This window comes from Rhinoderma darwinii, chromosome 9 (assembly GCF_050947455.1).
Source record: "Rhinoderma darwinii isolate aRhiDar2 chromosome 9, aRhiDar2.hap1, whole genome shotgun sequence".
Lineage (NCBI taxonomy): Eukaryota > Metazoa > Chordata > Amphibia > Anura > Rhinodermatidae > Rhinoderma > Rhinoderma darwinii.
In genome coordinates this window covers 83,463,207-83,489,210 of record NC_134695.1, presented here as the reverse complement: position 1 = coordinate 83,489,210, position 26,004 = coordinate 83,463,207, and the positions used below count along the sequence as shown (strand labels likewise).

General features: G+C 46.9%; 1 protein-coding gene across 4 annotated transcripts in view; it reads left to right on the top strand.

Moving 5' to 3' along the window:
- The first annotated feature begins 1,474 nt into the window (after positions 1–1,474).
- Positions 1,475–26,004, top strand: part of WDR59 (WD repeat domain 59) — a 46,993-nt gene continuing 22,463 nt past the window's right edge. For 2 of the 4 annotated variants that reach the window (XM_075838361.1, XM_075838359.1), the window contains exons 1-14: positions 1,475–1,557; positions 4,141–4,190; positions 6,708–6,843; positions 7,154–7,239; positions 7,326–7,406; positions 8,258–8,295; positions 8,574–8,662; positions 8,818–8,934; positions 11,015–11,092; positions 11,584–11,740; positions 13,722–13,801; positions 20,055–20,175; positions 22,684–22,808; positions 23,928–24,092. In XM_075838361.1, coding sequence (XP_075694476.1) covers positions 1,504–1,557; positions 4,141–4,190; positions 6,708–6,843; positions 7,154–7,239; positions 7,326–7,406; positions 8,258–8,295; positions 8,574–8,662; positions 8,818–8,934; positions 11,015–11,092; positions 11,584–11,740; positions 13,722–13,801; positions 20,055–20,175; positions 22,684–22,808; positions 23,928–24,092 — 1,377 coding nt within the window. In that variant the 5' untranslated portion in view covers positions 1,475–1,503. Of the gene's footprint in view, positions 1,558–4,140; positions 4,191–6,707; positions 6,844–7,153; positions 7,240–7,325; positions 7,407–8,257; positions 8,296–8,573; positions 8,663–8,817; positions 8,935–11,014; positions 11,093–11,583; positions 11,741–13,721; positions 13,802–20,054; positions 20,176–22,680; positions 22,809–23,927; positions 24,093–26,004 lie in introns of all 4 variants that reach the window. The other 2 variants (XM_075838360.1, XM_075838358.1) reach the window with 1 other exon arrangement.

The window sequence follows — 26,004 nt, the reverse complement described above, 5'->3', positions numbered from 1 at the left end:
TCGCACGGACCTATGCTAGTCTATGGGGCAGTGCAGACTGTCAGTGTTTTTTGCACAGAGCGAGTCCGCTGCGTAAAACTCACGACAGGTCCTATATTTCTGCGTTTTTCGCGCATCATGCACCCATTGAAGCTCAATAAGTGCGTGAAAATCACGCATGCCACACGGAGGCACCTCCGTGGGATCTGCGTGATTCGCGCAACAGCAGGCAAACTATGATTGCAAACAGAAAAGCACCACGTGCTTTTCTGTTTACAAACATCCAAACAGAGTGTCATAATGATGGCGGCTGCGCGAAAAGCACGCAGCCGCGCATCATATGATCATGACACACGGAGCTGTTAAGTGCCTTTTGCGCAGGCAAAACGCCATGTTTTTTGCGTGCGCAAAACACACACGCTCGTGTAAATCCACCCTTAGGCTGGATTCACACGAGCATGTTCGGTCCGTAAAGGACGGAACGTATTTTCGGCCGCAAGTCCCGGACCGGACACACTGCAGGGAGCCGGGCCCCTAGAATCATAGTTATGTACGATGCTAGGAGTCCCTGCCTCTCCGTGGAACTACTGTCTCGTACTGTAATCATGTTTTCAGTACGGGACAGTTGTCCCGCAGCAAGGCAGGGACTCCTAGCGTCGTACATAACTATGATGCTAGGAGCCCAGCTCCCTGGACTGTGTTCGGTCCGGGACTTGCGGCACAAATACGTTCCGTCCATTACAGACCGAACATGGTCGTGTGAATCCAGCCTTAGGGTATGTTCACACACACTAATTACGGACGTAATTCGGGCATTTTACGCCTTGAATTACGTCCGAAAATGCGCCTCGATAGCGTTGGCAAACATCTGCCCATTGAAAGCAATGGGCTGACGTTTGTCTGTTCACACGAGGCGTATATTTACGCGTCGCTGTCAAAAGACGGCGCGTAAATAGACGGCCGCGCCAAAGAAGTGTCATGTCACTTCTTCAGACGTAAATGGAGCCGTTTTCCATGGACTCCAAACAGCTCCAAAAACGTCTAAAAAAAAACAGCTGAAAATAAGAGGCTGCTTTCCCTTGAAAAAAGCTCCGTATTTTACAGCCGTTTTTACTTTAGCGTGTGAACATAGCCTTAGATGGAGCAGATGGAAGATACATCATGGGTTCGTCTTCCCCTGTAGCTATATTGCCTTCATATGTTTTAAGAGCGTTAAATCTGTACAGATTCGAAACAGACATGATATTATAATATCTCATAATGCCATAATTTTTCATTCTTAATCCTGGAGAAATCCTTTAAATCCTGATCCATTTGATCTGGTGATTTTTGTAGAACTAGTCAAAAACGTCCTTGCTCTCTACTGATCTCTAGCGGTGACACTGAGAATTGCAATCTAAAGAATTAAAACTACACCTCCCAGAACACCATGCGCGGTAGCGTGAGTTGGTTGCTAGGTGACGGCTACGTGATGACGCACGACGTTTGTTGTTGTCTCTGCTGCTGGCCCGTGGGAGAGAAAAGATGGCGGCTCACTGGAGCAGCGAGAACGTGGTGGTGGAATTCCGGGACTCGCAGGTCAGTGAACGGTGGTGAGAGGGGAAGGGTCCTCTGTGGGGGTGACCCGAGAACTTTGGTGGATAATTAGGGGGGTGTGTGTTAATCACAAGTGTAGAAATGTCAACAGGACATACTGCGCATGTGCAGCACATAGCTGCGTTCAATGGGACTGACGAGGGGCAGAGGGGATGCTGGGAGATTCCTTCAGCTCCTGAGGAACTACAAGTCTCATCATGACGATCTATGGCTAGTATGCTTGGACTTGTAGTTGCCTAGAGGAGACGTGAAGGTTTTCTAACAGACTTTGTTTCAATTCCTTATACTCAAGACCTCTGCTTGCTTTCAGTGAATGAGAACATCCTTGTTTACGTACAGAGGCTGAGAACCCCTAATACTACAGAGTGTTTGTTAAGGAGCCCAAACACATTAGACAACCGAACCCGCTGATTTTGACTGCATTGGCTGACGCTGTAATGTGTATGGGGACCACCCGACTCTCCGGACGGCAGATGTTGGGGGAATGGCGGATCAAGCATGTTGGACCCCATTCTTTGTTTCCACAGAAGATAAGACTCCACTGTCGGTGGCTTAGGCCTCATACACCCTTCCATGGCCGGTCGTACGGCCGCTAATGATGGATCCGTGAAACACGGACCGCACATGGATGGCTTCCGTGTGCAGTCGGTTGTTTCCACGGACCAAATGAATGGAATGGCCGAGACTGTTCCGTCAAAAACGGACAAGAGTATGACCTGAACTATTTTTGTCGGAACGGCCACACGGTTCCGTTAAAACAAGGAAAATGTGCATGGCCCCATAGAAATGAATGTGTCCTTGTGATAGCCATTAAAAAACCGCATAGCACCCTGACGAAGAAACTGAATTTGACGTGAGGCCTTCGGGTATGTTCACACGCTTAACCAAAAGCGTCTGGAAATACCGAGCTGTATTCAAGGGAAAACCGCTCCTGATTTTCAGCCGTTTTTTTTTAGCAACTTGCGTTTTTCGCGGTCGTTTTTGGAGCTGTTTTCTATAAAGTCAATGAAAAACGGCTCCAAAACCATCCCAAGAAGTCGCCTGCACTTCTATTTCGTGAGCGTCATTTTAGGTGCCGTTTTTGGAAAACGAGGCGTAAAAACATGCCCCGTCGGAACAGAACGCCGTATTTCCCAGTGAAATCAATGGGCAGATATTTGGAGGTGTTCAGCTTCCGTTTTTACAGGCGCCCCGAAATACGCCTGAAAACACCCCCGGTGAACACACCCCTAATAAAAAACATCTGAAAATACGGAGCTTTTTCCAAGGGGAAACAGCTCCTGATTTTCCGAGTTTTTTTTTTAGCAACTTGCGTTTTTCGCTGTGTTTTTTACGGCCGTTTTTGGAGCGGTTTTTCTATAGAGTCAATGAAAAACGGCTCAAGAGGTGACATGCACTTCTTTTTCACGGGCGTTTTTTTGCGCGACCGGTTTTAAAAACGGGCGCGTAAGGAACGGCACGTCGGAACAGAACGCCGTTTTTCCCATTAAAAGCAATGGGCAGATGTTTGAAGGCGTTCTGTTTCCGCCTTTTTGGCCGAAAAAAGGGCCGAGAATAATCCGCGTGCACGTTCCCTTAGGCTAAGTTCACACTAGCGTTCGTATACGTTTACCGCTCCTCCGTCAGAGGAAGGGAGGATCGAAATATTAAACGGAAAGCAACGGTTCCGTTAGAATTACTATTGATTTCACTGGTAATTCGTCTTTTGTTTCGGTTGCTTTCCGTTTGTCTCCGACCGCAAAAGTGAAATCTGCAGAACTTTTCTTTCTGTGAAAAAAACCAGAAACCTTGTGAACGGAGACAAACGGAAAGCAACCGAAACAAAAGAAGAATTACCAGTAAAATCAATAGTAATTCTAACGAAACCGTTGCTTTCCGTTTAATATTTCGATCCTCCCTGCCTCTGACGGAGGAGCGGTAAACGTATACGAATGCTAGTGTGAACTTCGCCTTATTCCCTTCCCCCCCCCCCGTTGAGATAAACATGCACGCTGGGGCTCTCCAGCTGCTGCAGAACTACAACTCCCAGCATGCCCCAAAAGTTTCAGGAGTTAAAATTGAGTTTTCCGTTATGATTCATTAGGGAGTCCTGATGAATAATGACTTCGGATGGTTGCCTAGCAACACTGAGCGGTGACCACGTTTGTGTTAATGATTCTCCATCAGCAAATATGCCCCTCCCCCCGCGGCAGGCAGAATACGGCAGCCGGTACCTGTAAGAGGTAATTACAGGTATCTAGTTATCTGCAATAATGAAAAAAATATATTTATTACCCTTATGTCCTAATGTTGAGGACTGGAGGCAGGTGCATGACGGTCCCGGTGGTCTCTGACTGAGTTCAGTGCCTGTTGCTCGGCAACTGCCCAAACTCCATTGTGGTACTGACGGACTTTCTCTAACAAATGGGAAAACTTCTCACAGATCCTCCAATCAGGGCTCGTTTGCAGAGATGTCTCAGCCAATCAGATGTGTCGAAAGGCCTCGCATGGCGGTTATGTCTGTCTACGTAGAATCGTTCAGTGAATTCACCTCTAACTTTTCACCTTTGTTATCGTTTATTTTAGGCGACGGCGATGTCCGTGGACTGTCAGGGGCAGCTTGCGGTTCTCTCTGGGTGAGTCTCTTTTTACGTTTTATCTGCTGAATTGTTATTTTGTTAGACTTAACTCACATTTGCGTTGGAGCCTCCATCACAAGGTCTGACAGATTTTACAGCGTGCAGCGCCAAAATACCTGTCAAAACAACGGAAACCAGGACGAAACCTGTCAGACCTCACCTCAAGCCAATAGGGTCTCTCAGGCAGCAGTGGAATCCGTCATACTATGGATCCGGCACTGCATTGTGGCTACCGATCTAATACTGTCTGCTGAGCTGTGTATCTAATCCTATCATGTGTGATACTGTCTGCTGAGCTGTGTATCTAATCCTATCATGTGCGATACTGTCTGCTGAGCTGTGTATCTAATCCCATCATGTGTGATACTGTCTGCTGAGCCGCTGTATCTAATCCTATCATGTGTGATACTGTCTGCTGAGCTGTGTATCTAATCCCATCATGTGTGATACTGTCTGCTGAGCCGCTGTATCTAATCCTATCATGTGTGATACTGTCTTCTGAGCTGTGTATCTAATCCTATCATGTGTGATACTGTCTGCTGTGCTGTGTATCTAATCCTATCATGTGTGATACTGTCTGCTGAGCTGTGTATCTAATCCTATCATGTGTGATACTGTCTGCTGAGCTGTGTATCTAATCCTATCATGTGTGATACTGTCTGCTGAGCTGTGTATCTAATCCTATCATGTGTGATACTGTCTGCTGAGCTGTGTATCTAATCCTATCATGTGTGATACTGTCTGCTGAGCTACTGTATCTAATCCTATCATGTGTGATACTGTCTGCTGAGCTACTGTATCTAATCCTATCATGTGTGATACTGTCTGCTGAGCTACTGTATCTAATCCTATCATGTGTGATACTGTCTTCTGAGCCACTGTATCTAATCCTATCATGTGTGATACTGTCTGCTGAGCTGTGTATCTAATCCCATCATGTGTGATACTGTCTGCTGAGCCGCTGTATCTAATCCCATCATGTGTGATACTGTCTGCTGAGCCGCTGTATCTAATCCTATCATGTGTGATACTGTCTTCTGAGCTGTGTATCTAATCCTATCATGTGTGATACTGTCTGCTGTGCTGTGTATCTAATCCTATCATGTGTGATACTGTCTGCTGAGCTGTGTATCTAATCCTATCATGTGTGATACTGTCTGCTGAGCTGTGTATCTAATCCTATCATGTGTGATACTGTCTGCTGAGCTGTGTATCTAATCCTATCATGTGTGATACTGTCTGCTGAGCTGTGTATCTAATCCTATCATGTGTGATACTGTCTGCTGAGCTGTGTATCTAATCCTATCATGTGTGATACTGTCTGCTGAGCTACTGTATCTAATCCTATCATGTGTGATACTGTCTGCTGAGCTACTGTATCTAATCCTATCATGTGTGATACTGTCTGCTGAGCTGTGTATCTAATCCTATCATGTGTGATACGGTCTGCTGAGCTGTGTCTAATCCTATCATGTGTGATACTGTCTGCTGAGCTGTGTATCTAATCCTATCATGTGTGATACGGTCTGCTGAGCTGTGTATCTAATCCTATCATGTGTGATACTGTCTGCTGTGACCATGACCTAATGGTCTCCTGGACAATGTGAGATTTCTCATGATGTTTGCTTAACTACCTCAGCAGATTTATTTTGACCGGGGATAATTTTCAATCTTTTTGCTGCTTTTTTTGGGTTCCTGAACCTTTAGGGTATGTTCACACACAGTTTTTTGACACGGAAACTGCGCCGCAAAACTCGTCAAAAAAACGTCCAAAAATGCCTCCCATCGATTTCAATGGGAGGCGGAGGCGTCTTTTTCCCGCGAGAAGAATTTACCGTCTCGCGAAAGAAAGAAGGGACATGCCCTATCTTCGGGCGTTTAGGCCCCTGACCTCCCATTGATATCAATGGGAGGCAGAGAAAGCGTATATTGCGCTGAGTTTTATGCCCGCGGCGATCAATGGGCGCGGGCGAAAAACGCAGCGAAAATCGACGTGCAGGGAGACGAAAATCTGTCTCAAACTTCCAAACAGAATTTTAAGGCAGAATTTCCACCTGCAAAAAACGTAATCCGCTTTATCTTGCGTGGTTGAGGCGGGGAGCGAGGGGCAGGAGTCCGGTTATAAATATAATGTACAGCGGGGTGAGGAGGCCGGTGCTGCAGTAACACAAAGCATCCGATCCCTGCGCCCTGTCATAATGACGGATGTCAGACTCCGCTCTATGGTGATTGGCTTACAGAGGGCACTGTCAGCCCCCCCTCCCGCAATACATCAACCTATAGTGTCCTCCGTGCTTTGCCAGCCACGTCTTCCTCTACCTTGGGTTGGCACAGGTGGTGTAACTGAATGAGACGTGCCTACATAGCGCTGCTCCGACCGGCCTGAATATATATGTCAAAATCTCCATTGTCTAATGTTATATATATATATGCAAATGAGCTTCATCTACCATTGGATGACGCGGTCATGTGACACTGTCCATTCTGGGTTAATGTGGTTTCTGTCTGTAACAGCCGCCGTTTTCTGTACATCGTGAGTCTGGAGACCCCCAACGAAGGCCCCAGGAAAATATCCCGGCAAAGCAAGTGGGACATCGGCGCGGTGCAGTGGAATCCCCATGAAAGCTACGCTCACTTTTTTGCTGCTTCGGTAAGTTTCCTGCGTGTTATATAATTGTGGAGTTGAGATGAGTTTATATAAAAGTAATATCAGAGGTTATGATGATCCAGGGGCCCCTGGCGGTGACTACTCGACATCTGCCTCATAGACTTTACATTGTGAATGTTTTTAGAAGGGAGAAACTTGATTTTTGTTTGTCCAACCCTTCGTTTCCTCTGGAGATAAGCGGTGTCAGGCAGCCTCTTATCTCCTATATATTCTGCTAAACTGAATGTCCATCTAAGTGGGGATTTCAGGGGTGATCTGATCTGTATGACCATCTCAACCTTCTCTGTTCCAGAGTAACCAGCGAGTAGACCTGTATCAGTGGAGGGACGGCAGCGGAGACATCGCCACCTCCTTGCAGGGACACACACGAGTCATCAGGTCAGTCATATCATTTATATCATAGCGAGTCACAGGATTACAGCTCAGCTCCCGTGCTAACAATGTAGTGTCTTTGTCCTTTGCAGCGACCTGGACTGGTCCGTGTTTGAGCCGGACATGCTGGTCACCAGCTCTATCGACACCTACATTTACATCTGGGACGTCAAGTAAGTCAACATGGCTGCTTTCTTTCAGAAGCAGCGCCACACCTATGTGTGGGTTGTATCTGGTATTGCAGGTCAGCACTATTAAAGTGAATGAAGAGGACAGGTGTGGGGATGTTTTTGGAAGACACCAGCTATGTCTTTCTACTCCTGGACAATCCATTTTATAGGGGGTTCCCACCATAGTAGGTAATGTCATATTCATACCATTTCAACCTTTTCTCGGTCTCACTGCAGGGTTGACCTCGGCCCCGCCCGCACGGTTGTCCTCGGCCCCGCCCGCACGGTTGTCCTCGGCCCCGCCCGCACTGTTGTCCTCGGCCCCGGCCGCACGCTTGTCCTCGGCCCCGCCCGCACTGTTGTCCTCGGCCCCGGCCGCACGCTTGTCCTCGGCCGCACGCTTGTCCTCGGCCCCCGGCCGCACGCTTGTCCTCGGCCCCCGGCCGCACGCTTGTCCTCGGCCCCCGGCCGCACGCTTGTCCTCGGCCCCCGGCCGCACGCTTGTCCTCGGCCCCCGGCCGCACGCTTGTCCTCGGCCCCCGGCCGCACGCTTGTCCTCGGCCCCCGGCCGCACGCTTGTCCTCGGCCCCCGGCCGCACGCTTGTCCTCGGCCCCCGGCCGCACGCTTGTCCTCGGCCCCGGCCGCACGGTTGTCCTCGGCTCCGCACGCACGGTTGTTCCAGGGCCCCGCCCGCACTTTTGTCCTGGGCCCCCCCCGCACGGTTGTCCTCGGGCTCGCCGCAGAGCAAAGTTACTCATCATTATAAGTAGATTCAAATTTTAAAAAGGTGTTTGAAAGGGTTAATTGTCATTTTTAATTCAGATATTTATTTCCGTCTTTTTCCTTCCCTCAGAGACACACGGAAACCAGCCGTCTCCCTGTCCGCTGTAGGTGGGTGTTGCAGCAAGTGGTGCGGACTACTTCTCATCTGTGATCTGATCTTGTGGTGGCGGGTCACTTATTTTCCAGGGTTATAAATGTCTCCGGTGGTTCCCGCGCCTGAGATATGTGTCATCCTATAGAAGAGCCGTACAGACCCCGCCTGAAATGACTGATAACAGGGAACAATAGATTGCATTCACCTGTCCTACAGTCGGCATCTCCCCAGGAGGAATTGGCTGATTACAGGGAATAATAAATATTGGTAATAATTGACTTCTCTCCTGCAGCTGGTGCCTCACAGGTGAAGTGGAACAAAAAGAACACAAATTGTCTCGCCACGAGTCACGACGGGGACGTGAGGATTTGGGATCGGAGGGTGAGTGATCGTCATAGACTCAATAAGTGGGAGCAGGAGGGTGTGGGGGAGGGGCTGGCTCACTAATACACTAGACGGAGATTGCATAATTACATTTTATTATTGATCTGCGGCCGCAGAGATTCATCCAGTCCTAATTAAATCCATCGTTCCAGAAACCCAGCACGGCAGTGGAGTACATCGCCGCCCACTTATATAAGATCCACGGCATAGACTGGCATCCAGACAATGAATACGTCCTAGCAACTTCAAGCCAAGACAACTCTGTTAAGGTAATGTTCATGGATGTACAATCCCTCCCTCCAAAACCTGAAATATCAAGTGGGACTGCAATGAACCTGAGGACCACTTCTTACCCCGAGTCGGGGGGTCCAGGGCGATGTGACAGGGGGCGCTCTTTGTAGGGTCTTCACGCTTGAAAGTTGATGGCCTCTCATCATTTCCTTCCTCTTACTAAATAGCAGCTCTGCAGGAGTGGAAAAAAGTAAAGTCCATAACCCTGCAGAGGAACAGGAAAGGGGGAGAAAATCAATGGTGGCCTTAGCCAAACAGCTCCCTATATCTCAGCTTCCTGGATGTCTGTGTATGGGACTGGTGGGGGTTTTGGATATTGAGGTTTGGTTTAAAATACAAGTTGTAGAGTCCTTGCCTAAATCGCAGCTACAATTAATTTTCACTAGTGGTGTAGTTATAAGGGGGGCAGAGAGCTCCATCTGGCTTTGGTTCCTGAGGTGCCCAAAGACCCCTCTGCCCCAATTAGAGGACAGCAGCGCTAAAAAATGCCAAGGGGGAGGGCGGTTCAACAGATTTCAAAAGACCACCTCTTCTAGAAGACCATACCCTTAAAGGGGTTTTCCACTACCAGACAACTGATGACCTATCCACTGTACTAGTCATCAGTATATGATCGGTCCGACACCCGAACCCCCCACCGATCAGCTGCCTGTGGGCACCGGATATCATTGCACAGTATGCAGTGTCCGGAAGCAGTTGGCTCCATACATCGCATAGCGCCCCTGCTGCAGCTCTGCCGCTATTCCGTGACCGGAGCCATCTGCTTCCAGCATTGGTACCCAGAGGCACCTGGAGCAGCTGATCGGTGTGGGTTCCGGGTGTCGGACCCCCACCGATCATACACTGATGACTTAGCCGGTGGATAGGTCATCAGTTGTCCGGTTAGTGGACAACCCCTTTAATCCAGTCCAGATTTCCTATGACAGATTTTCAGTTATGCATCCTGGACATCTTCTTTGAGAAGACCACCTCCCCTGGAGACCACTATGTAATGCAACTTTGGGTAGTCGGCTCAATGGTTGCACTGTATAATATTAATATTGTGATATTTTACTTTGCAGGCATTTTGTCCGTTGCAATCAGCGATGACACGTGGAGGAGCCCACACACATTAGATGAATGTCGGCCAAACCTGCCAATTTCGACTATCCATTGTGTATGGGGGTCTCCTGATTCTCTGCCGACTGTTGGTGTCAGGGGAGAGGAGGGCTAGCCATTTTGAAAGAGTCTGGCAGCAGCCTATTCCCCCTCTTCCCAAAAACACATGCGTAAGCCAAGCGTGTATGAATATGGGGGAGTCGGAGGAATAACTGTCTCCGCTGATGACTCATCTACAGTGTATTGGCAGCTTTACACATAGAGGAAAGAGCGGGGGGGCTTAGTAATTACATTGCAGCCTCTGACACTAAAGGAAATGACTCCCGAAAGACTCAGCATTTTACATTTTGTGCCTGGTACCCGGCGCGCCTCCAGCCTCCGGCTATAAAACAATCCTATTTTATGGTGATCCGGGGAAAATCTCCAAATAACGGATCATCACAGCATCTGCTTGAGGGTTTCTACAGAGTGAAGTTTTACTTTAATGTGGTTTTTATTTTGGCTTTTATTAATACTTGATGTTCGGACGTCATTATGACCGTCATTGGGTTTTAAATGTCTTGAAGACGTGGATTTTCTCAGCCGTTAGTTGTGATTATAGAACTTGTCCCACTCTTTACTTTTATGGCATATAATCTCGATCTGCGGGGGTCTGATCTCTGAATTCTGAGAAAATAGGGGGTCACTCTATATTAAGGTAAATGGAAACAGTTTTTAACAGTCGCAGGGGCGTTGGTAGACTCTGAAGATACTGGAGGCATCATGGGGCACCGGAGGGCGGGGAGGACACAGATACAATTAAATCTGGATATTACTGGCACCAAGAGACCCTAGGCAAATGCCCACGGTGCCCACAATGCCACTGAACAGTAGTAAGCATGCCTGACTGTTAACACATCTGCTATTCCAAGTCTTTTGGACCCCTGAAGATTAAGAAGATCCTATTATTTTTTCTTTCAGTTCTGGGATTCACGGCAGCCCCGGAAGTGTCTGAGTGTCTTGGCGTGCCAAGTGCCAGTATGGAAAGCACGATACACGGTAAGCCTAGTGCCATTTTTGGCCATCCATGCTTGTAGGCTATCAAGGCAAGGGGTTGTCTGATTCAGAATGGCCCTTGTAAAATTCCCTATGAGGACCTATGGTAATACAGGTTAACTTTGCCTGATCCAGGCCCCCTCTATTGTTCAGAACCACTGCTCTCGCTCCGTAGGACCTGCCGTGTCCATTGAAAATCATGCATGGCCATAGATTCCATTCGATCACACGAACATCCTGATTGGAGGATCAGTTACTTCTTAAGCCCTAATAGGGCACATGGAAAGGGATTCTCCAAAATGGACTACACCTTTAATATAGTCTTTACCTCAAATCCCTCCGGAGCTGGAATCCTATAACTTGGCTCAATCTATAAACTTTCTGCATTTTCCAGAAATGTGATTGATGACTGTACCCTAGAATTTCTCATGAATGTGCGTAGGCAGCTGACGAGCAGCCGTCCTGCAATCTGTTCATTTATTTTTACACCTCAGCCCTTCAGCAACGGCCTGGTCACAGTCATGGTCCCCCAGCTGCGCAGGGAGAACAGTCTTCTGCTCTGGAACGTCTACGATCTTCATTCCCCGGTTCACATCTTCGTGGGACATGATGACGTGGTGCTCGAGTTTCAGTGGAGAAAGCAGAAGGAAGGTTGGTCCCCCTTACTAATCTATGATTATATTCTGGGCAAAGTGGTCAATTATTATAATCCTCCCCCAAAGAATAAACATGTGACCATGTGCAAAATGTGGTAATTAGCTAGTTACACTGCACGCCCTCTGATGCATTACTTATCCGGGTATCGTTACTGATCCAGATATTGGATGCGTTTAGCTGTGTGATCTTTGTGACATTTTCTTGCAGCTCGTGCAGTAATTGCAGCAAATACAAAGCTCCAATGTAAATCTTCTTTGCAGGCAAAGTGCTTTAATAGCCGTTCGTGTCGGAGTCGCTCCTACCAGATGGTGGAGCAGTCTGACTGTAGTCTACAGCATAGTACTAACCCCTATAGTGCAAGGGGGCAGTTAGTTTTTCCTATATCAGTTAACTGTACAGAGCCCGGAGTAAAGAGACCATAGTTCCCATAGTTTAAATGACCAGAGCAATCTCTGTACAGACACCGAATAAGCAGGAAATGCTGGTAAATTTCAGCTCTAAATCCTGCAGAATAGTGAGTACAGCTCTGGAGTATAATACAGGATGTAACTCAGGATCAGTACAGGATAAGTAATGTAATGTATGTACACAGTGACTCCCCCAGCAGAATAGTGAGTGCAGCTGTGGAATATAATACAGGAGGTAACTCAAGATCAGGATATGTAATGTATCTACACAGTGACTCCACCAGCAGAATAGTGAGTGCAGCTCTGGAGTATAATACAGGATATAACTCAGGATCAGTACAGGATAAGTAATGTAATGTATGTACACAGTGACTCCCCCAGCAGAATAGTGAGTGCAGCTCTGGAATATAATACAGGAGGTAACTCAAGATCAGGATATGTAATGTATGTACACAGTGACTCCACCAGCAGAATAGTGAGTGCAGCTCTGGAGTAGAATACAGGATATAACTCAGGATCAGTACAGGATAAGTAATGTAATGTATGTACACAGTGACTTCACCAGCAGAATAGTGAGTGCAGCTCTGGAGTATAATACAGGATGTAACTCAGGATCAGTACAGGATAAGTAATGTAATGTATGTACACAGTGACTCCGCCAGCAGAATAGGAAGTGCAGCTCTGGAGTATAATACAGGATGTAACTCAGGATCAGTACAGGATAAGTAATGTAATGTATGTACACAGTGACTCCACCAGCAGAATAGTGAGTGCAGCTCTGGGGTATAATACAGGATGTAACTCAGGATCAGTACATGATAAGTAATGTAATGTATGTACACAGTGACTCCACCAGCAGAATAGTGAGTGCAGCTCTGGAGTATAATACAGGATATAACTCAGGATCAGTACAAGATAAGTAATGTATGTACACAGTGACTCCACCAGCAGAATAGTGAGTGCAGCTCTGGAGTATAATACAGGATGTAACTCTGGATCAGTACAGGATAAGTAATGTAATGTATGTACACAGTGACTCCACCAGCAGAATAGTGAGTGCAGCTCTGGAGTATAATACAGGATATAACTCAGGATCAGTACAGGATAAGTAATGTATGTACACAGTGACTCCACCAGCAGAATAGTGAGTGCAGCTCTGGAGTATAATACAGGATGTAACTCAGGATCATTACAGAATAAGTAATGTAATGTATGTACACAGTGACTCCACCAGCAGAATAGTGAGTGCAGCTCTGGAGTATAATACAGGATAAGTAATGTATGTACACAGTGACTCCACCAGCAGAATAGTGAGTGCAGCTCTGGAGTATAATACAGGATGTAACTCAGGATCAGTACAGGATAAGTAATGTAATGTATGTACGCAGTGACTCCACTGTTTATGTATATTCTATATGTACTCCGTAACATGATGTTCAGAGGTAGATCTAGACCTTAATACATTTTTTATATGATCATGTGTGTCTTCTTCGTTTTCTTACTTATTATTACAATTTATAACGATTATCTACTTTGATTTGTGTTTTGCTTTTTTTTCTTCGCCCTAGGACTAAAAGACTATCAGCTGGTGACTTGGTCACGGGACCAGACACTGCGGATGTGGAGAGTGGACGCTCAGCTTCAAAGAGTAGGATAATAATGAATGAGTTGAACGTTTTTTTGTTAGGATGGGGACACAAATAGAAGCCGGACACCGAGCTGTCATCCGGCTTTACTGCCAGTCGGCGCAGCTTTAAAATGATTGTTCATTTCCACACATTTTTACAGGTAAACTAAATGCTCGGACGTTTAAGATGATTCAACAAGGGGGGGCGTGGCCAACTGCCGACGGGACCGGTCGCATGATTTAGGAGCTCCGCTTTCGGCCCCGATTTCCCTACATTTATCCTGCTGACATACCGCTACAATTCCTCACAGAGCCAGAAGACGACCTCGCCGACATAAAGAGGGTAACATGAACCGTACACGGCATTCCATGGCTGCAGAGAAGTTGAAGGAGTTTGCCCGCGCTGCTCCTCAAGATGGCGCCGACGCCTCTTCCTCCTTGCCGCCTCCTCCACCAGAGAACACACAGCCAGAGGCTCAGCCTGCTCCTGAGCCGGAACTAACGCTGGCGCAGGTATCAGCCAAGCTCCTGGACGCTATACAGCTCTCCACCTCTTCCCTGACAGGAAAGATTGCTGAAGTAAAGTCGGATGTGGGACTCCTCAGACAGGACCTGCAGAACTTAAGGGACCGGGTGAGGGAGACGGAGGACCGCATTTCTGGGCTAGAAGATAAAGTGGCGCCACAGACAGGAAAGCTGGCACAGCTGGATAGAGTGGCTACTCAATGGCTACAGCGAGCAGACGACCTGGAAAATCGCCTGAGACGCAATAATATACGGATCCTTGGGCTCCCTGAGCGCTGTGAAGGCAGAGACCCCAGTTCCTTTATTGAAGCCTGGTTTAAAGAAATTCTACCAAATGCTGTATTATCGTCATCTTATACCATTGAAAGGGCGCATCGTGTACCTGGCAGAACACCGCCGCCGGGCGCCCCACCGAGACCTCTGCTAGCACGCTTCCTCAGCAGTCGGGACCGGGACGCTATCCTGCAAGCTGCCTGTACGCATGGAGAAATCCGATTCCAGAATACCACTATCCTGATTTTTCTGCGGCATTACAGAAAACGAGGGCTTCATTTGTACCAGTCAAGAAACGGTTGCGAGATCATCAAATTCTTTATTCAATGGCGTTTCCAGCGCGATTGCGGGTTATACACCAAGACAAGACGGTTTTCTTCAACACACCGTTGGAGGCGGATGAATGGCTGTCTTCACTGGGACGCTCTCCTCGAAGATAGAACTGGAGACTGCAACAACATATGGAACTGTTCACTGTGAACACTTGTTACACCTGCCTTCCTGCATGGGATCTCGTTTTGGATGTCCAGATGAGTATTAATCTATCTTATCCTGGAACGATGGTCTCATGCAAGTTCTGCCTTATATTATTCTCGTAATTTCTTATATGCAAAGTTCTGAGAGAAGAATTGCGAAACATGTAGTAATACCGTTGTTAATTATTATATTGATGTAATGGGCGCCGTAAAGCAGATGACTATAAAGGGTATTACTCTCTGTATACATGACCTCTCAAGTTAAGTTGATAATTTGCATAATGGGCGGGTGGAAACTGGCTTATCTTTTCTAAGAAAAACAATATGTAATGTTTGTAGTTAGCGGATAATTACCCGCGAAATTGGGAATCACAACGCCGGTTCCTTTTACCTCAATTGTGCTTTCTTCCTTTTTTCTTTGTTCCTGCTCACCTGTATTAGTCATCTGATATATAGGTGATCCCCCGTTTTGCCTCAATTATCACTTTTGTGATAATAAAAAAGCGTAGCAATCAGTGCATAGCATTGGTTGTTCTATATTTGTTATTGCTGATAACCTGACTGTTTTACTGCATATCTCAACTGAAAGCATTTATCATTGTTCTCTTACTGGTATATTCTTAGCAATTGAAGTATTATGACATTATCTATTCTTTCTGTGAATGTGAGGGGTCTGGGAGACTCCCATAAGAGGAACCTGACTTTTTCATTTATCCGGCAGCAGGGTCCACAGATAATATGCCTTCAAGAAACACATCTTATACAATCTACTGTCAGCTGCTTAAATAGAACATGGATTCAGTGGTCGGCCCATTCTACGCACAGTACATATTCTAGAGGGGTTTCCATTTTGATACATAGATCGCTCAGATGGGAACCGGGTGCACTGCAGACAGACAAGGAGGGCAGGTCAATTTTCGTGCATGCATGGATTGAAGGTCAGCAGTTCGTACTGATTGGGCTTTATCTTCCTCCTCCGGCCTCCATGACTGTGTTATATGAGGCGGCCAAATTTGCATCCCAATTTCCAGCAGCTGGGGTGATATGTATGGGAGACTTCAACCTTCTTCTAGATCCTTCCACAGACAAGTTTTATCCAGGTCCGGTCCCTGGGCATCTGCCCGGGTCTACTCCGCTGGCGGGCTTTTTGGGGGAGATGGGTTGGATAGATATGTGGAGACAGCGCCATCCCAATGGTCGCGAATACACATGCTTCACACCTGGGAGAAACTCACTATCCAGGATTGATTATGTGTGTAGTAACGCCAGAGCTTACGGCATGTTGGAAAGTATCTCTCACTTACCCAGAGCACTGTCAGATCACTCTCCTATAATAGTAAAGCTCAATTTACGACCCCATCACCTATATAGAGGGCCTAGGAAAGTTCACCCATTCTGGCTTAAAGTATTTGGGGATCAGGACCGCATCCCGGATCAATTGACAGTGTTCTTTGCAGAAAACCTTCCCTTTGACAACCACTCAGCCTTATGGGACGCATTGAAGGCATACCTGCGTGGGTGTTTGCAGTCCTCGATCTCCTACCACAAAAGGCAGGCCTCTGAGGTGGAACAACTGCTGGCAGCTGAATGTACAACTTTAGAGGCCGCATTCATAGAAGATCCCACTCCATTGAACCAACAGACGTGGCTACAGAGAGGCAGGGAATATGTTCATCTCCTGCAGGAAAAAACGAAGCGTCGCATATTCTTCTCCAACCAGAAATACTTTGAACTGGGTAATCAATCCAGCAGCTTGCTGGCACACATGATTCATAGTAATTCGTCCTCGCCAGCAATATTGCGTATTCACTCCGCGGCAGGGGTAGTGGTACACGACAATGAGCGGATTATGTCTCGCTTCACTGAATTCTACAAAGAACTCTACGAATCTAAAATACAGGTGTCTACACAGAACATCAGGGATTACCTACTGGACATGGAGATTCCACAACTAACGGAGTCACAGAGGGAGTTTATGGAAGCCCCTATCACGCTACCTGAACTATCGGAAGCATTGACCACCATGGCAAAGGGCAAGGCATCGGGCCCTGATGGACTTCCCCTGGAGGTATACACTAAATATCAGGAGCAACTCCTACCACAACTACTGGAAATATTGAATGCCTCCTTTGGAAAAGGAACTCTGCCGGCCTCAATGTATGATGCGACTATAATTGTACTTCTGAAGCCGGATAAAACACCAATGGATTGCGGATCTTACAGGCCCATCTCTTTACTCAACACAGATTACAAACTGCTGACTAAAGTACTGGCTCTTAGACTAAATTCCGTCATCTCTGACATTATTCACCCGGATCAATCGGGGTTCATCCCTGGGAGGAGTACGTCTGATAATCTGAGGAGAGTCCAGACGGTGGCGCAGATAGGCGAGCGTAACAAAAACAACTGGGCCCTGGCCTCCTTGGATGCGGCTAAGGCTTTCGACTCTGTGGAATGGACCTACTTAGCTAGTGTTCTGTCTAGTTTTGGATTCGGCCCTGCATTTGTGTCATGGATACAGATAATTTACAAGCATCCCAGGGCTAATATAGCGCTGAATGGCCTCACATCTACCTCCTTTGACCTAGGTAGGGGAACTAGGCAGGGCTGCCCCCTGTCACCCCTACTCTTTGCACTGGCAATGGAACCATTGGCAATAATCATCAGATCAGATCCGGAAGTAAAAGGGGTCCCACACAAGACGGGTGAGGACCGTATTGCACTGTACGCAGATGATATTATGTTATTTGTTTCGCAGATACAGTCTTCCCTCCCGAGAATGATGCATCTTATAAACACCTTTGGAGATTACTCTGGACTGCGCATTAACTGGTCCAAATCGACCATCTTGTTTTTACAGCCTGGGGAAACACAGTCGGCGGGCTCCACGAGAGAAGGACTTGCTGTAGTTGACCAATTTAAATACCTGGGTATACTCATTACCAGAAAGGCGGCAATCTCCCTACAACTCAATGTGTATCCTCTATTATCCATTGCCAGAGAAAAGTTTAAGATATGGGCGGCCCTCCCATTGTCGGTCATGGGACGAATTAATCTGATTAAAATGGTGATACTTCCTAAGAGTCTTTATATTTTACAACATATATTCACTCCCATACCAAAGTCCTTCTTCCGGAAACTGGAGTCCCTCATCATTTCCTTTTATATGGGGAAGGTCTAGGTCAAAACTGGCCTTACAGAAGCTACAAAGACCAAAGGAGATGGCTGGTATTGCTCTCCCGGACATTTATTTATACTATCTGGCCGGCCAACTCAAATACCTAAGCACCTGGACGCAAACCAAACGGCCCCCGGGCCTTGAGGGTATGTTACTGGACTATTCTGCACATAAGTCATTGTGGCCGGTGTTGTTTCATCAGGACGTGCCAAGATCCTCTTTACTGCCTGTCTGTCGAGTGGCAAGGGAAGTCTGGAAAGTGGCTATGACTATATCGAGTTCTTCAGACATCCCCGCAGAAACTCCTCTGTGGCATAACACGGTGTTGGAATCCTTGGTAAAGTTCCCAGATGCCGCATACTGGATTGATGTGGGTGTCACAGTGCTTGGAGACGTGTATGAAAATAATATCCTTCTGTCCTTCGAACAAATGCAAGAAAAATTTCGGCTTCCTCGACAGCATTTCTTCAGATATCTGCAGATGCGTCACCTCCTTGCTGAGCAGTTTCCGAGACAGCGTCAACCCATTTCCTCCTACCCACTCATCGGGGTGGGCCGATCACAGGGCCCCAGAGGTCTGATCTCTACTATTTACGCTCACTTGATTGAACAGAAGGCTAATGCGAACCCACTGCCGATTATTTCCAGGTGGTCTCAACTAATCCCTTCTTTGACGGAGGATTCCATTGAAGACCTACTACAATCACACTTACATGTGTCACCCGCTGCTAATAATAAGCTCATCCAGCTGTACTATATTCATCAGGCGTATCTGACGCCTCAGCGCCTATTTCAAATGAAATACATATCAGAACCGGCTTGTCCGAAATGTTCACATGCCCCAGCTGACTTCTGGCACATGGTATGGATGTGCCCACACCTCCGCTCTTACTGGTCAGAGATCATCGGTTTCCTCAACTTAATGTTACCATTTCCTGTTGTAGGGACTCCAGAGTTGTGTCTATTTGGAATACTGGAGGAAGACATATGGTCCCGTCATACCAAAATATTTCTACAAGAGACCCTTTTCTTGGCCCGCAAAGGCATTTCTATGAGATGGATGGATCGTCGACCTCCTAAGGTTACAGTATGGAAGCAGATGGTTAATTCCACTATATCATATGAACGTATCATTTTTAAACATAGAGATCGGCCGGACAACTTCCACAAAATATGGGACATATGGTGCAACAGCACTGAGACAACATACACTCCGAGGGAAATAGAGACGGCAGTGGATGCAAGGAGGGGGGGGAGGAGAAGATAGGCAGGTAGGGATGAGACGGATAATGTAGTGGATCTCCCGGACCTCTCACATATAAACATATTGTGTGAATTTTATACAGTTGTGAAAATGTGAAGCGAATGGATGTACTATCTGTAAAAAAAATTTTATTATGCCTTTTTTTGGGTAAGTGAAGTAAACAGGATGGCAATACTGTTGAGATTTGTTCAGCACCTGCGAGTGCTTAGGTGTATTGATAGGGACACTGTTGTCCTTTGCATTTTGTTTTTTGATTCTTCATAATGTGATAAAACAAACTCACTTTTCAATAAAAACAAGTTTAAAAAAAAAAAAGATGATTCAACAAATATGCCGATTTGCCCTAAAACCGCATGGCGGTTCGGTGTTCATCCACTATCCTAAGTTTTCCATTTTTTTCAGCTGTACGCTGCTTTTATTTGACAGTATGTCTTATACCAAGCTCATCAATAGTCTCTCTGATGAAAGGGATAAATCTGGATATGATTGAGATATATATATATATGAGGTATGGATTTATGTCCCTGTAACGTCTACGCTTCCTGTACTTACATTCAGATGTGCGCTAATGATATCATGGAGCCCGTTGATGAACTGATGGACGGGTTATCACTGATGCCGGAGCACGAAAAGTCCCTGCAACCCCAAGAGCAGATCTCTGTCCCCTCCGAAGAAGAAAGTGAGTGATAATACAGACTTCGCTCCATGTTGTGTTGCATTTCTGTCCCTGTAGGATTTGCAACGCGTTTTGGTATATTCAGATGAAGTGGCCAAATTGCGGTTTATTATCGTAAATCGCAGCGTTTTTTGCTAAACCGTTTATAGTAGCGGTGTAGACCGTTTATAGTAGCGGAGTTCGTTCTCTTACCGAGAGCTTAAGTTATCCGCTCCGCACCGGTCCTTCTGATGTCCCGGGTGACATCGTTCACACTCTCATAATCGTACATCCTCTTTTATATCTGGACCGGAAGTCCGTTCCTCTCTGTATTCCTATGAGACGCTCAATATGGCTATAGGATTCTGAGAGTCTGAGCGCGGTTACGTGGGACAACAGAAGAAACGGAGAAGATTACACATGAATTAAGCGCTCAGTAAGAGAGCGAACTACGCTACTGTTTACCTCCTCTTCATTACGATCCGAGGAAACATTTCCTGGGAGTGTTTTTTTAAAGAAATAAATAAGGGATGGATAGATAGGTTGTAGTAGTAATTATGTACACTGTACACCGGTGCAGGGCTCATTACAAGCGAGATGTCGGATACCCTGTAACGAGCCCTGCAGCTGTGTAACTTGCACATGAACAGGACAGATTTTCAGCCTTTGGATGTAAACAAGAAAGTGTCCATTCACTGACAGAAAGCAGAGATCTTGAAAATAGTAAGGAATTGAAACACAACATTTTAGAATGTTGCGGAACATCGATAATTAAAGGAACAGTACGGTCAAAAATGAAAAGTCAGCCAGCACACGGTGTTCGTATGTGTTTCTTACTTTTACATGGTATAATTCTTGTGCTCGCTGTTATCTGCTGTTACTGCACATTTTCCACATGGCTGATGTTTCCAGGACTTTTTTTCAGGCCAGTAATTGTCAGCCGCCTGTTAATTACCTGTCCTTACATGGATATTAGTGGGCGGGGGCACACAACTAAGCCCCTCCCTGGCTGGGAAAATTAGAACTGGTTGGTGATGGAGCCTGACAGACAGAAAAGTGCGGGATTTATACATCTTAAAGGGGTAGGAAGCAAATGACTCCGGTCATGGAATAAGAGCAGAGCTGCAGTTCGGCACCACGACCGCTATGCAATGTACGGAGCTATATTCTCCCGGATCCATACATTACATACTGTGCAATAACACCCGGTGCCCGCAGGCAGCTGGAGCAGCTAACCGGTGCGGGGTCCTGGTGTCAGACCCGCACCGATGATATACTGATACCTATCCGGTAGATAGGCCATTAGTTGTCTGGGAGTGGACAACTCCTTTACCATTATCTAAGCCCCATTATCACTGATGTCCCATAAGTGTCCTACAGGGGGTCTCCTCATTACTGGTGTCCTATTAGTATCCTGCCGGGGGGTCTCCTCATCACTGGTGTCCTACAGGGGGTCTCCTCATCACTGGTGTCCTACAGGGGGTCTCCTCATCACTGGTGTCCTACAGGGGGTCTCCTCATCACTGGTGTCCTACAGGGGGTCTCCTCATCACTGGTGTCCTACAGGGGGTCTCCTCATCACTGGTGTCCTACAGGGGGTCTCCTCATCACTGGTGTCCTACAGGGGGTCTCCTCATCACTGGTGTCCTACAGGGAGTCTCCTCATCACTGGTGTCCTACAGGGGGTCTCCTCATCACTGGTGTCCTACAGGGGGTCTCCTCATCACTGGTGTCCTACAGGGGGTCTCCTCATCACTGGTGTCCTACAGGGGGTCTCCTCATCACTGGTGTCCTATTAGTATCCTGCCGGGGGGTCTCCTCATCACTGGCGTCCTACAGGGGGTCTCCTCCTCACTGGTGTACTATTAGTATCCTGCAGGGAGGTCTCATTATCACTGGTGTCCTATTGGTTTCCCGCAGGGGAGTACTCCTCGACGGTGTCCTATCCATATCTGCAGGGGAGTAGTCCTAATCACAGGTGTCCTATTAGTATCCTGTTGGGGGGGTCCCATTATCACTGGTGTCCTATTGGTATCCTGACATGGGGGGGTCTCATCATCACTGGTGACCTATCAGTATCTGCAGGGGAGTAGTCATCATTGTAACATTATGTTTTTCTGTTTGGGTATATTTTCTATACTGACTCCCCTGCGGCTCAGGACAGCGCGGCTCTATGGTTATGGCAGCACAGGCTTCATCTGCGACATTGTAGGGGGCACAAGGGGATCTCTGTAACGGTTCCATTCAGGTACATAAAACTTTGGGGGCTTGCAGAGCTCCATGATTCTGACCAAAAGCTACAATTTTCATTTTTTACTGGAGTGACTCTCAATGTTTTATTGATTTACATAAAACTGGAAAAGCCCTTTAAGAAGAGCTGTAGAGAAAGTGACAACTTGTCATCGGATGCTGAGGAGCAACTGCAGGAATGTGAACAGTCGCGAAGACGTTCTCAGCCGAAGTGAACGCTTCTAATCTAGTCAGCTGTTTGTTTATACCGCATATAGAATGTTGTTATTTTGTATCCAGTAGCGTTTGATGAGGAGTCTCCCTCAACTCCGATAGTGATGGGAAGTTCAGAGCAGCTCGGTCTCCCTCAGACTCTGCAGCAGGAATTCTCCTTGATAAATGTGCACATCCGCAATGTCAACATCGAGGTAAGGAAACGCGTTCACAACCAGTCAAAGTGGAGCTAAACGTTAGACAAACTTCTGACATGTCAGAAGTTTGGATTGGTGGGTGTCCGAGCACTGAGACCCCCACCAATCGCTAGAACGAAGCAGCTGAAGTGTTCGTGTCAGCACTCGGCCGCTTCGTGTCTGTTTGGCTTTTTCCGAAAAGTCGATGTATCGGAGTATGGGCTCATAGACTTTCTATTGAGCCCGTACTCCGATACATGTTGTGCGCCAAATTTATTACATGTTTCAGATGTTATGCCTGCCTAGAAAAGGGAGTGTGGCTGAGAGGAGTTGTACAATTCTCCATTTTTTGGGATGGAAAGTATTGGTGTAAAGTTCGTCAGTCCAGTGGTGGCGTAAGAAAGAGTAAAGTGTCTAGCAATATGCGCCAAATATATGTAGCGTGTGCCACTGTGATAAATTGGCGCAGTTTCTGCCTGTTTGGTCTAGTTTTATCCTGTAACTACAGGACAGTATTAATTAATCTCCTCCGTTGTTTCTATATCAGCAATCCAGGAATGCCCTGGGCGACAGCTGCACATCTGCCAACCCCTATGTGTTCTGCTGCTGTCACTAAATCTCCTGTTTCTTGTAGATAATGTAAAGCTTTTGCCCTTCCGTCCTCTTTGTCCCTCATGCAGTGGCCTGGAGTTTGCACAGTGCTTGTGACATGCTGCATGCTGCTGCACAGGAAACCGTATGCAGCCTCTCACAGCATATCTTGTGCCTTAGACCTGCATGGCTCTCCAGAAAAGTGTTCATAAATTTGCAATAATCTATAATATTCTACCTTCTGGTAGATAAATTATGGCTTCACCTCCCTTTGTGTTGCCTACGACGTTCTGTTTCTAGAGCAGCAGTGATTTTTACAATCGGGATGGCGGACGGAAGATTGAAAAATTCTAATGTAGGGTGGGATAGTCGGGCAGTAGGTCTGATGTCATGACTACAATGGGCAGCTTCAATTTTTACTGGTGTTTCCAATTACTTTTGTACTTTTACATTTTTTATATATTTTTTTCGCGTCTAGTCTTGGAGCCATTGATCTTGGTGTGAAACAGTCGCTCAGTGTTTTCTTATAAATTCCCTTCCCTACAGATGGACGCTATGAACCGGAGCTGCACAGTATCTGTCCATTGTGGGAATCACAGGGTGCGGATGGTTGTCATGTTCCCTGTCCAGTACCCTAATAACGCGGCTCCGTCCTTCCAGTTCGTCACTCCTACAACAATCACCTCTGCCATGAAAATGAAGCTGCTGAAAGTAAGTGGAGCGCGTATCTTCAGGTCGCTGCAGGGGGAGAGATCGTAACAGGCTGGGATCGGTCTTCCTGCTCTCACTTGCAGCTCCCTCCCCTCCCTCACACAGACACAGAACCAAGAAGTAAAAGTTATCATCCTGCCCTCCCAATGTTGCACCTGGTGTCATTTGAAAGCTAAAGGCCGTCTTACACGAGCCAATAATCGGGCAAAGGAGCGTCCATACGAATCCTCATTCCCGATCATTGCTCTATATAAACAAGGCAATGATCAGCCGGAGAACGAGCAAACGCTTGTTCATCGGCTGATCGCATATTTTATGCGGCCAAAATGTTTGTCGCTAGTCGGCAAATGTGCTGCCGACATGATGCAAATGCATAAGAACGGACAATTGTTCACCCCCCATGCTAAACGATCATTGCTCCGTTTTGTCGATCGGCGCTGTATTGTCGATTGGGGCTCGTTTTAAGGGTGGTAAACATGGGTGATATCTGACCTTTAGACTCTGGACTAGGGCCGGGCAATTATGACCTAAATCAAAATCCCGATTAATTGAACATGTAACCTCGATTACGATTCTTTAGGCCACACCCACTTTGCGTGCTACGCCCCCTATTTGCATGCTACGCCATTGAATTAATATTTATCCCCTGAGCCTGCCGTATACTACTGTATATAATATACCCCCTGACACTGCCCACACACAGTATATTGCCCCACAGTGCTCCCCACACAGTATAATGCCCCCATAACTGCTCTCCAGACAGTATAATTGCGCCCCCACACAGTATAGTACCCCATAACTACCCTACACACAGTATAATGCCCCTATAATTGAGCCTCCACACGGTATAATGCCCCTACAGTTGCCCTCCACACATTATAATTCCCCCACACAGTATAATGCCCCTCATAGTTGCCACCACACAGTATAATGCCCCCCATAACTGCCTTCAACACAGTATAAAGTCCCCCATAGCTGCTGCCACACTGTATAATGCCCCCACAGCTGCCCCCGATAGTGCCTGATAAAAACAATAATATACATACTCTCCTAAGGCAGTTCCAATGACGAGTGGAGGAGATCCCTCTGGTCTGTGCAGCTCGGCGCAGTCAGGCGCAATGACGTCACTGCCTGGCGTCCAGTGATACATAGTGAATGGTAGAGCAGGGACCTCACGACTCCCTGCTCTACCATTGGATTCAACTGTATGTGCGTCCTGAAGATGCAGATACAGTTTAAACCGGGAAAAAATAATTGATAAAACCGAAATTCGCAAGATGACGTCGATTAATTGCCCAGCCCTACTCTGGACTGTAATATACCTGACGCGTTCCATACATACTGGTCAGTGAAGGGGTTAATGTGTTCATGAGCCGTAGGTAGACCGTATTTGAGCTGGGGGGTCCTGAACTGACCCGTGGCAGTCGGAGCGACGCTCTAGGTCTCTCTGGGGACAACCTTTGATGATCTGCTGCATTGGTTGCATAATTTACTGGACATGCATTAAAATTACCATCCACATCAATGTTCACACAACTATTCAAGGCAAGGAGGTCGGAGATATTGATGTGGATGGTGATTTGGATCCACACAAAGTCTTCAAGTTTACATCTGACCGGTACCAGGAGTGGACGTGATGTCATCAGAATCTTTAGGCCTTTGATGTCAAGCGAATCCCAGCGTTCATGAATAAGGGCCTGTTCACATTTCCGTTCCAGGGTTCCGGCGGAGGTTTCCGTCGGGTGAACCCCGCAACGGAAAGTGAAAGCGCAGCTTCCGTTTCAGTCACCATTGATCTCAATGGTGACGGAAACATCGCTAATGGTTTCCGTTCGTCACCATTCCGGCAGTTTTCCGACGGAATCAATAGCGGAGTCGACTGCGCTATTGATTCCGTCGGAAAACCGGAAAC